General features: G+C 39.6%; 1 protein-coding gene across 1 annotated transcript; it reads left to right on the top strand.

Annotated features, from left to right (window-relative positions):
- Positions 1-8,071: 8,071 nt before the first annotated feature.
- Positions 8,072-10,161, top strand: LOC129858617 (homeobox protein ARX-like). The gene is made up of 4 exons (XM_055927931.1): positions 8,072-9,161; positions 9,321-9,366; positions 9,632-9,897; positions 10,008-10,161. The coding sequence occupies exons 1-4, from the start codon at positions 8,848-8,850 to the stop codon at positions 10,159-10,161; spliced, it is 780 nt and encodes a 259-aa protein (XP_055783906.1). The 5' UTR covers positions 8,072-8,847.
- The last annotated feature ends 434 nt before the right edge of the window (positions 10,162-10,595 follow it).

The following is a 10,595-nucleotide window of genomic DNA, read 5'->3' as shown; positions in this document are numbered from 1 at the left end:
GGAGTTTGCCAAAAGACACCTAAAGACTCTCAGACCATGAGAAACCAGATTCTCTGGTCTGATGAAACCAAAATTGAACTTTGGCCTGTATGCCAAGCATCACTTCTGGAGGAAACTTGGCACCATCCCTACGGTGAAGCATGGTGCAGCAGGTAGCCTAGTGGTTAGAGCGTTGGACTAGTAACCGAAAGGTTGCAAGATTGAATCCCTTAGCTGACAAGGTGAAAATCTGTCGTTCTGCCCCTGAACAAGACAGTTAACCCACTGTTCCTAGGCCGTCATTGAAAATAAGAATTTGTTCTTAACTGACTTGCCTAGTTAAAAAAAGGTCTCACTTTTTTTTTTAATGGTGTTGGCAGCATCATGCTGTGGGAATGTTTTTCAGCAGCAGGGACTGCGAGACTACTCAGGATCGAGGGAAAGATGAACGGAGCAAAGTACAAAGAGATCCTTGATGAAAACCTGCTCCAGAGCGCTCAGGACCTCAGACTGGGGTGAAGGTTCACGTTCCAACAGGACAACGACCCTAAGCACACAGCCAAGACAAGATTGTTTCAATTGATCTCAGATTCTCAGTTCCTGTTTGTCAGTGCCATTTCAATCATCTGTGTGGTATTAAAAAAGATTCTGCTAAAGTCTCCAGTCAGAATTGCATGAGATGCGTTTAGAAAAGTCTTTATTTTTCCCGGACCCTATTCTACTAAAGAAATTCCGACATAAACTACGGACAACGAACTCAATTGCATTTTATTTGAATGCACAAAAATACAGTGATGAGATCGTGAGGCCCATTGTGAGGCCCTTTTTTTTAAGGTAACAGATGCATATCTGTATTCCAAGTCATGTGAAATACATAGATTAGGACCCAAATAATTTATTTCAACTGACTGATTTCCTCATATAGGATCACCGAGTTTAAATATCTGGGCATTAAGGATAATAATTAAGGATAGACCCTACTTTGAACTTTAAAAAACACATACAAAATTGTCTAGCAAATTCAGATATAGTCTTTCAAATATTCGATACATCAGGAATATACGCAATTATTTTTTCGCACGTGTCCTATTGTATCAACAGCTGGTCTCAAGCCAATGAAACAACAATTTAACCCTTTCGATCTCTATATAACCAAGCACTGAAGATCCTGGACAGGAAATCACATCATTACCATCACTGTAATATTCTCCCAAGTAAAAATTTGTTACATTTGGACTATGTTTTTTTTCCAGATGTATGTCTAGTTTATAAGGTTATCAACAATGTTGCATCCTACCTTTAAAATATTTGTTATAATAAGCTCTTTAAAAAACAGCAGAGTTACCCTGACCTCCACAAGAGGATGTCATTCCTAAAAGGGAAAGCACCTTCAGGAAATCAGGAAATGGAATTCTCTGCCTTCTACCTTAAGAAGCACTAGTGACTTTAAATCCTTCTTCATGGAGGTCAAAGCATAGATCAAGGTGCATCAACCCTGCACACAATGACCTATTCTTAATGCACTCAAGTCTCAATGTGTTTTATGATGTGTCCTGTACTTATTGTATCATTTGTTGTATTTTATGTTTCCTGTGTTTGTTTTAATCTGTTATATCCTACAAAAATACTGTATGAGTGATGTGTACTTAGCTATGTTTATGTATTTAGCCACTGTATGTTTAGTTAGGAACTGCGGATGAACATTTGCTGTGTTTAGCTAAATGTATGAAATGCATGTTTTTATTAGCACCATAAAATAAATAAACTACTACTACTACTCTCCAATGCAACAGACAACAGGAAACTTATACAAGCTGCAATAACAGAAGTAAACAGCCTAGTTATGTTGTACACTGTGAGACCTGAAGGGGCACAGATCTGTTGCAGCGAGAGCAAAATGTGTTTGATGGTTGTAATTAGTGTTCAATTATTGGAAACACAGACAGAACCTGTGAACAAAGGTTGCTCATAAGGTCTGAGACTCTTCTAAAACACTGGTCCCTAAATCGTATTCAGCTAGATGTACAGCCAGTGCAACACATTTATTAAAAGAAACAATTGCATTTTCCCTCAGCAGACAGTGTATTATACCCACCTTATTGCTAAAGCTAGGAACATCGCTCTAATCATAAACGTTGCCCAGCTTGTCATGAAATTTATTAAGTCCAAAGAGTGGGAGAAAAGCCCAGACTACAGTATGTGTCTCTAGCCTAAATTGCATTTCTCTTAGATAAACAAAGACAGCAGAAATACAGTTGTTTAAACTGCTGCCTCGCTATGGCTGGCTTCAGAGACCACAGATTAATGTCAAGATTAAGAAATATATTCAGAAAATGAAATTGAATGTGTAGTTCATCGTATCTGCACTGAGGCTGAATCCTGCTTCTGAATTCATTTTCACAGCCGGAAATATGACTATTGCTTGTGTTAATTACTTTTCAATTATGTAAGCTACAGCACAATTTGAGGTTTGCCTGAAGAGGAAAAACTCTTGTTTTCCCAGAGAAAACAAGAGGAAAAGGGGAACTTTCTGTTAAGATATCGATGATAGACTGATTCTGATATGTGATGTAGATTGATAATGTAGTCTAATTTCTCCTTTCCATAATTCACAATCTAATACATATACTGTACCTTGAGGGTATAGTGGGGAAGAAGAGTTGTAGCCTTCATGGATAGAACTACTCAAGGAGTAGTCAAGGTTTATGAGTCAATACGTTTCATGATAATTAAATATGTATAGGTGCTACAGAGAGTGTCATTCACATGCAAATGCAGATTGTATTGTGTAAACTATGACCAATAGAACCGTGACTTAAAGGTCCAATGCAGCCATTTTTATCTCACATCAAATCATTTCTGGGTAACAATTAAGTACCTTACTGTAATTGTTTTCAATTAAAATGGTCAAAAATAAACAAAGATAGCTTCTTAGCAAAGAGCAATTTCTTAAGCAAGAATTTAGCTAGGACTGCCTGGGAGTGGTCTGAATGGGGAGGGGGTAGGGATGGGCATTTGACATTTTTTGTCTGTTCGGGTACTCACATTTCTTTTTGAGTAATCGAATGAAAAAAGTATATACATTTTTAGATCACAAGGCCCGCACTAGAAAATAAATGTGCACACATTTATCTATATTCCAACAGTGCGCAACAATGCCTAATTTATCATAACCATTAATTACAGATAACAAATCCTAATTGCTAAATTACCCCATACATATTCAGTCAATAAATAAGCAAGTGCCATTTAAAATTCATTTATTGGAACCGTAATATCAACTGGTTCTATTATATCGTGGAACATAATCTTCAAAAAGCCAGTAACCTCAGCAGTGGCACTTGCTTGTAGAAGCCTATGGCTGTGCAATGGCATAGCCTTGTTAATTTAGCAGACAAACCATCTTATTTTCCGAGCCCTTATCACTGTCAAGACACACCAATTTTATAGTAAAACAGTATGTAACATAACAGAATAAAATAGAAGAGAATATTCTTCCAAATGAAAAAAAGTTGCCAGTGTGAAGTGATGGGTATCTCTCGTCTGGAACAGTTATTCTCAGAGTGATCATTTGAAGGGGGGCTCAATTTGGTGAGTTGAAAGACAAGTTTTTCAGGGTTACCAACCATAATCTGTCTTCTTTTCGATATACAGACGTTCAATTTTGTTTATTCTGTGTCACGTTCGTCATAATGATCGGACCAAGATGCAGCGTGGTATGTTTCCATCCCTTTTATTAGGAAGAGAAAACTCAAAGAACAAAAACAATAAAGCGAACAAACGAACCGTGAAACTCAAAATAGTGCTCGCAGGCAACTATACCTAGACAAGATCCCACAAAGCACAATGGGGAAATGGCTACCTACATATGATCCCCAATCAGAGACGAAACGATAAACAGCTGCCTCTGATTGGGAACCACACCAGGCCAACATAGACATACAATTCCCCGAGATAACCCACCCTAGTCACACCCCGACCTAACCAACATAGAGAATAAACAGCTCTCTATGGTCAGGGCGTGACATTCTGCCTGTTCATTGGAGTTTTCTAAATGGATGAACAATTCCACATTGAACACTGCATGGTGATGAATTATGGCCACACCATCTGTTTGGTGAGTAGGCCTATGCTTAATAATTCTGATTCAAATATGCTCTTTTTCTATATCAAGCTATTATTATAACATTTTTTTCTGTGTGCAACCTGTGTAGCTTAAGCTAACCAATTCTAAATGGCACTTGCAGTTCGCAAAGTAGCATAAGCGGAAAATAGACTGAATGCAATAATTACAAAACTATTACAAAACTGCAGCTTGTTGTTTTTTGGTATATTCGGATCGCCATTAGAATTTGCAGAAGCAGTAGCTATTCTTCCTGGGGTGCACAAAAAACATATTGGAGCACATATTTTCCTACTTCAATCAACCAGTTTATTTTGAATTTGTGATAGAACTATAATCATTTGGCAAGGATTGTAGCTTGTGTATCCCATCAGTTAGATACGGTTTTATAGGCATTTACTTTTGTAGGCCTGACGGGAGCTTGTGTGCGCAACTGCGCACTCAGCGCGCCTGTGTGGAGGTAGTGTTCAGAACTCAATTGAATGAGACACATAGGGGAACGTGAATTTAGCGGGAACTGTGTGATGCTTGGCTTTGCTTCTTTTTTGCTGTGCCCCACAAATGTACATGTACAAGTGGAAGACTAGAGTCAGAGCAAATTAACGTTGTCTTCAAGACAAAATTCAAGACATTCCACCAAATAGTTTAACAGTATTGGATTTTTCAGTAATACAATTTCACAGTAATACTACGAACTCAGTGTGGAAAAATACATAAAACACAGGGAAATCCCGTTTTTGACTGCACTGGGCCTTTAAAACAACATACTGTGTATACACTTGCTGCTCATTACTGCAGCTACAATCATTACACAACATGTGCGATGTTGTTCTTTTTGAGGAGTTTACAAGCAAACACAACGGAAAACAACCCACACAGGAGATAGATAAAGTACAGTTAACAAGACTCTCAATGAGTAATTGCTCTTACACTGAGAGTATCTTTGTCCTCACTCAACTGTTATTGCATATTAAAGATGTTGTAACGCACCATCAGGTTTATGGCACACTAAGTTTGACTCCCAGCTGCCCAGCAAATCAGCACTTTACAGCCCATAAAGGGACAATAATCGGCCCTAAATGAGTGTTAGAAAAACTGTGTCAAACACATGGCTGCCTTCAAAGAGCTGCAAAATTACACAATATTTAAACCTTTCAAAACAGTTCAGGCCAATGAAAACCGATGTATAGCAAAATGTAGGATGTAATTGAACCAACATTGCCCTGGGGCTAATTGTACGGAAGGCCAATTGACAGTGGTGTTTTGAGGTAATTATTAAAGCAAACACTTCTAGTGAAATATGAGAGAGCGGGTTGTAATAAGGAGATGTGCCTGGAAAAGGAACCAGCGTGGGATTAACACCTGGGCCTCATTCATATGCATGACAACCTGCTCCCATGATAAACAATGTGATTCTTGTAAACCATTTAATATAAAAAGCTGTCATGCAGAGACATAAAACTACCTAATTCACACCAAGTTTTTAATTTGAATTCCGACAGCAAATTGGCGAGTGATCAAGATGACCCAGCAGTATTTCGAGGAGGATGTCTCCTATCTCTGTCCCTGTCTCTCTGTCTCTCTCTGCCTCGGGTTCATCAACCAGACCACCTGGGATGGAGGGATGGAGAGATAGAGGGATGGAGGGGGAGGACACCCAGTGTAGCGCAGGATGACAGGAAAGGACGAGGACACACTCTGCAGGTCAGTCCTCACAGGACTCTAATGGGGGAATCGTGAATGCTGCCATGGGGCAATATGCTGATCTGAACACACAGAAACATAAAAAGTAGAAAAGTAGCTGAAGCAAAAATAAATGTGATGAACGATTATAATCAAATGTTTCCATGCTGGCATGCTTAGATCAATATTTAATTTGAGAGATAATGCATTTGGTATTACAAAAGACGTCAGACATTACAGGGAAGAGAAGAGTACACAGTGGTGGATTGAGGTTCATTAGATTGAATGGGACTGCAGTTGAAAAAATCCTTTGTATTGTACTTCAACAGAAAATAACTTGTTTTTCCACAGTCTTGGATGGAAGATGGAAGATTCCTTTCTGTCAGAATCTATAAATCTGACTTTCAACACTTATCTTTTCCTACCAAGAACCCAAGGAGTCACCCCTTCTCTTCCCTCCCTCTCGATACACATTTCCATTTTTCCGCTTAACGTCTCCGTAAGGGCTCAGCACACTGCTGTCTTTTGTCACAAAAACCCAGATCCCAGAGGTGTTTGACTGACTGCCACTTGGGCAGAGCACGGATATGGTTCTGAGCAACGATCCAACTTTACTTTGAAGCGTTCGTCTTTGGCTTGGTGACAAAAGTAGCACATGTCAATGTGAAGCAAAGAGGTTTCCTATCTCACAAGGGAAGAGAAATCTAAGGTAAGCCCTTATGAGCACTACCATTTTGTGAATATTTATGTATCAAGTTGCATTTTAAACACAAGGGTCATTCGTGTGGATTAAATGTAAAATCATTCAAATATACATTTAGAATTGAGCTATGACATTATTCCACATGGTATACTACTGCCATCCAGTGGCAATGAACCACAGTAACTGTTGGAGCATTATTATTTTACCCTAACAGCAACATCATAGGACACATTATAATAATCTGACATAATCTGGTAGAAAATGGTTCAGATTGGTTGTTTTCGAATTTGTTGACTTGAAAATCAAACACGGTGATGCACTACACACGCACGCCCACAAACGCCACGCTCGCACCCCTGCCCGAGTGCACACACACACCGCACACACTCACCGATTTCACATTATCCTCAATGATTCAAATCAATTTATGTAAAATATCCATTCCAGTGGCATGTTAATTCCAAAATATGATTTGCATAAGTGAAGCCATGCTGGTGCACATTACCCCTTTTCACATTTCAAGCATTCACACATTGGCCAAATGAACAGCATCCTTCTAACATCAAAAAAGAGCGCTTGGTCAATTAGTCAGTCGGTATGCTGGTATTTTCAAAGTGGCAGCAAAAAAGCTGTGCAGCATGGAGCAGGCTATAGCTGGCTAATTGAAGGACAGGCTGGCTGGGATTCCAAATGGATGTGAATGGCAATATTGACACCCTGTGTCTGCATGACAAATTGAGGTTGGGGATTTCAAATTGGAGCCCTTCCTGCTGCTTCCCTACAAATAGTCCTTGTCATAAATCATGAAGAGGCAGAGTTCTCCTGTACATTCATCAGAGCCCCCTCCATGCTTCCATTAAACAGCATTAACACCTAATTTTAGGCTGGCCTCCATATGTCTGCCTCCTCACTAATCAAATTAAATATGCTGAATTTCATACTCCTTTTTTTCAAATAGCCCCAGGAGTGTTTGGAATGTTTCTATTAATGTGGGTGTCCAATATATGTTTGAATAATTAATGACATTATTCTGGGAAAGCCCTCCTATGCTTGGACTGATTTGTGCTGTATGGACAACAATCAGTCACAACATTCTGAATTCTGCACCACTGAGCAAGCTTTAAGACGGAGCTTACTTAAAGAGCCTATGTGAGAGCCTTGACTCACCAAAAGCACTCTGCAGCACAGCAGCACTGTAGCTGTCGATGGAGAATGCTGCAATGATGGAAACCTCTGTCCTGCCACTGCCAGCATGACATACCATGCACAAGGTAATAAAACACCTTTATAGATAGAATCCATACAGTCTCACTTGTAAAAAATGTACAAGAGGAAAGAGTTCCATCTGGAGCCAATGGTCTGATTTATTGACAAACGGAGCATGTAGAAATGCAGGCAAGAGTCACTTCAGACTTTATAGGACTATTTGTCTCATTAGATCTGGTGTTGAATGTATACAAGACAAATATGTGACGGATTTCAACAATGGACATGCATGTCACTGAAAATGATGTACAATAATCATGCTGTTAAGATCTCATTCTTTTTCGTTCCACACTCAGTTCCACAGGTGGCCACTAGGGGGCACCCATCTCCCATCATGAATAAACGTTCCTATTTAGTGTTATAAAAGTCCTAATTGAGTGAAATCATATTGCTTGTAAACGGAAGGCCTCCATAATAATATATTTAGGATATATGATTAAATAACCTATTACAACATTATCTCAAAGAGAAAGCTTCATTTCTACTGTTTGCTGCTTCCACTTTTACTAGAGCTGCTACTAAAATGTATTTTAGTATTGATAGTAGTATTACTTCGTTTTGCACAATAAAGATAAAGTAGGGCTATCAATAGACATTCACAAACAAGTGGACACAAACATATTCCTCCTACCTCTACTGTTCCCTTTCCTGCCAAATGGAAAAGTAAAAATGCTAATGACATTGATAACACTACAGTGATGGGCCAATAAAGAGCAGCACAGTTTCCACTATTTGAGAGTCAATGCTTTGTAGACAGCTGACTCTGTCGGAGTAACTGTGAGATCTGTAAAGGACAACTGATTGAGACAACTATGAGGGGGTATTCTAAACCCCAGTCATCACATGGGCTAGAGAAATTGCCATTTGCATCATCTTATTTGATTGATTCCATTCTGAGCAAAGGTGTGAGTAAAGACACTGGGATCAGCAGAGAAGGTACGTGCCATTTGTTTCGAAACCAAAATTTTGAAGATTGCCAATTAACTTTTGTAAGTGGCGCAGGGGAAATTGTGTTGGTGAGATTTCCAAATAGGTGAAGAGAATTCTGTTCACATGAGAGATAACTGTGTACATATTTTAAACAGTGGATTCCATGGGTTCAACATCTCTCAAAGAGACTGAGAATCAATCCAACAAGTCCAAGCAGATATCAATAACAGATCATATTGCTCCTGAGGAGAACAAACACACTTTACAGCTACAAGATACCAGGAAAGAGATGACAGTAAATACTAACAGAGGGACAGAGCTTGGCTCCAACAGAAACCAAACAGAGCAGCTGAAAGCACCAAGTTCAGGTGGACACTCAAGGAAGCAACGACGTTATCGCACCACTTTTACTAACTTCCAGCTGGAACAACTGGAGAGGGCTTTCTGCAAATCTCATTATCCAGACATTTTTGCCAGGTAAGCACATTATATTCTATCATTACTACTAGTTATTGACATTAGTAGTGTCTTTGTTACTCTTAGTTTTACACTACAACATATCTTTACTGTTCAATCATGTTAACTATAAAGGACTGTTTAAACTGTTCATAGATCAATGTCTCTTTATTACCCTAGAGAAGAACTGGCGACGCATCTAACTTTAACAGAGGCAAGAGTCCAGGTACAGATACTTGCTCAATCATTTGTTTTTGCCATTCATAAACTTCACAAAGATATGTTGCTTGGCCTTGGAGCTGGTTCTTATTTAGTACGGAGTTAATATGACGCTGCAACAGATATTATTCAGTCATGGATCCATCAATACACTCTTAATCTCGGCAACCCAGAACCAAATCTCTTAATGCACGCTTGCTTCCGGCCAGCTAATGTTTTTGTTGTCACGAGACCATTATAGGCTGTTGGCTTTTCTCCACTCTTGTGTCTAGGTTTGGTTTCAGAACCGCAGAGCCAAGTGGCGTAAGAACGGGAAGGCTGGAGTGTTGAGCTCCCTCCCTGGGTTACCTTTAACCAACTCCCTGGGTGTTTACCTGGATGTCCCCTTGCACCAGGCCTCTTTGGTGGAGCCATCCTGGGGGGGAGCCCGATACACAGCCCCAGTGTGTGCGCCTGACTCTGTGGGAACCCTGGGTATTAGCACTCTGGCCTGGGCCTCTCTGTGTGGACATCCTTTTATCCATCCTAACTTCAGCAGGTATATCAGACTTCTGGTTCATATGTTATACTGTATACCGACTAGGTTACAAGACTTGGGTTAACTCAGCAGCAGATTTAAAAACCACTTAGTTGTCTTTCTCTCCTTAGGTTTTTAACCCTGTTAAATCCATTGGGTAACACTCCAACCCTGATGACCAAACCTACCAGAATATCCCAGGTCAGCCCAGCCGCCGTGCTGGACAATGACAGGAGGCTACTTAGCACTGGCCATAACAAGGAGCACTCTGTCCACATGCAGTAGTCCAACACATTGCGAGACATTATCCTGTCCACGCCTGGTTACAATTTGTGCAATGTTTTGTTAACTGCATGCGAGCGTAACAAGATTATGTTTCAATGTTTGTGTTGTATAATTTACTGGACAGCAAAACGTCTTTCCTTAAATAGTATCGATAAATGATGTAACTATATAAACAATAAAAAAATGTGTGTACCACTTGAACAGGATCTTTTCAATATGCGCCTGACATTTCCAATAGCAATAGTGTCAGAGGGTTAAATATACCTTTATTCACACAGCTAACACAGGTTATGTTCAGGTTGTAAATGATAGTGACCAAGCTTTCACATAAAGTGTATGACTTTGTTAAAGGGGAAAGAGGCATTAACCTATCACTCTGTAATTGGCCCATCAAAACCTCCTGGAAATGCCTTACACAAACACACCGTCTGAAA

Source organism: Salvelinus fontinalis, chromosome 6 (assembly GCF_029448725.1).
Source record: "Salvelinus fontinalis isolate EN_2023a chromosome 6, ASM2944872v1, whole genome shotgun sequence".
NCBI lineage: Eukaryota > Metazoa > Chordata > Actinopteri > Salmoniformes > Salmonidae > Salvelinus > Salvelinus fontinalis.
The sequence above is the reverse complement of the archived record's forward strand: the minus strand, read 5'-3'. Positions and strand labels throughout refer to the sequence as shown.

Coding starts and splice junctions, on each gene's coding strand:
- LOC129858617 (XM_055927931.1), top strand. CDS start 8,848: ATGGGTTCAACATCTCTCAAAGAGACTGAGAATCAATCCAACAAGTCC. Junction 9,367..9,631: donor TAACAGAGGCAAGAGTCCAG/GTACAGATACTT, acceptor TCTTGTGTCTAG/GTTTGGTTTCAGAACCGCAG. Junction 9,898..10,007: donor ATCCATCCTAACTTCAGCAG/GTATATCAGACT, acceptor TTCTCTCCTTAG/GTTTTTAACCCTGTTAAATC.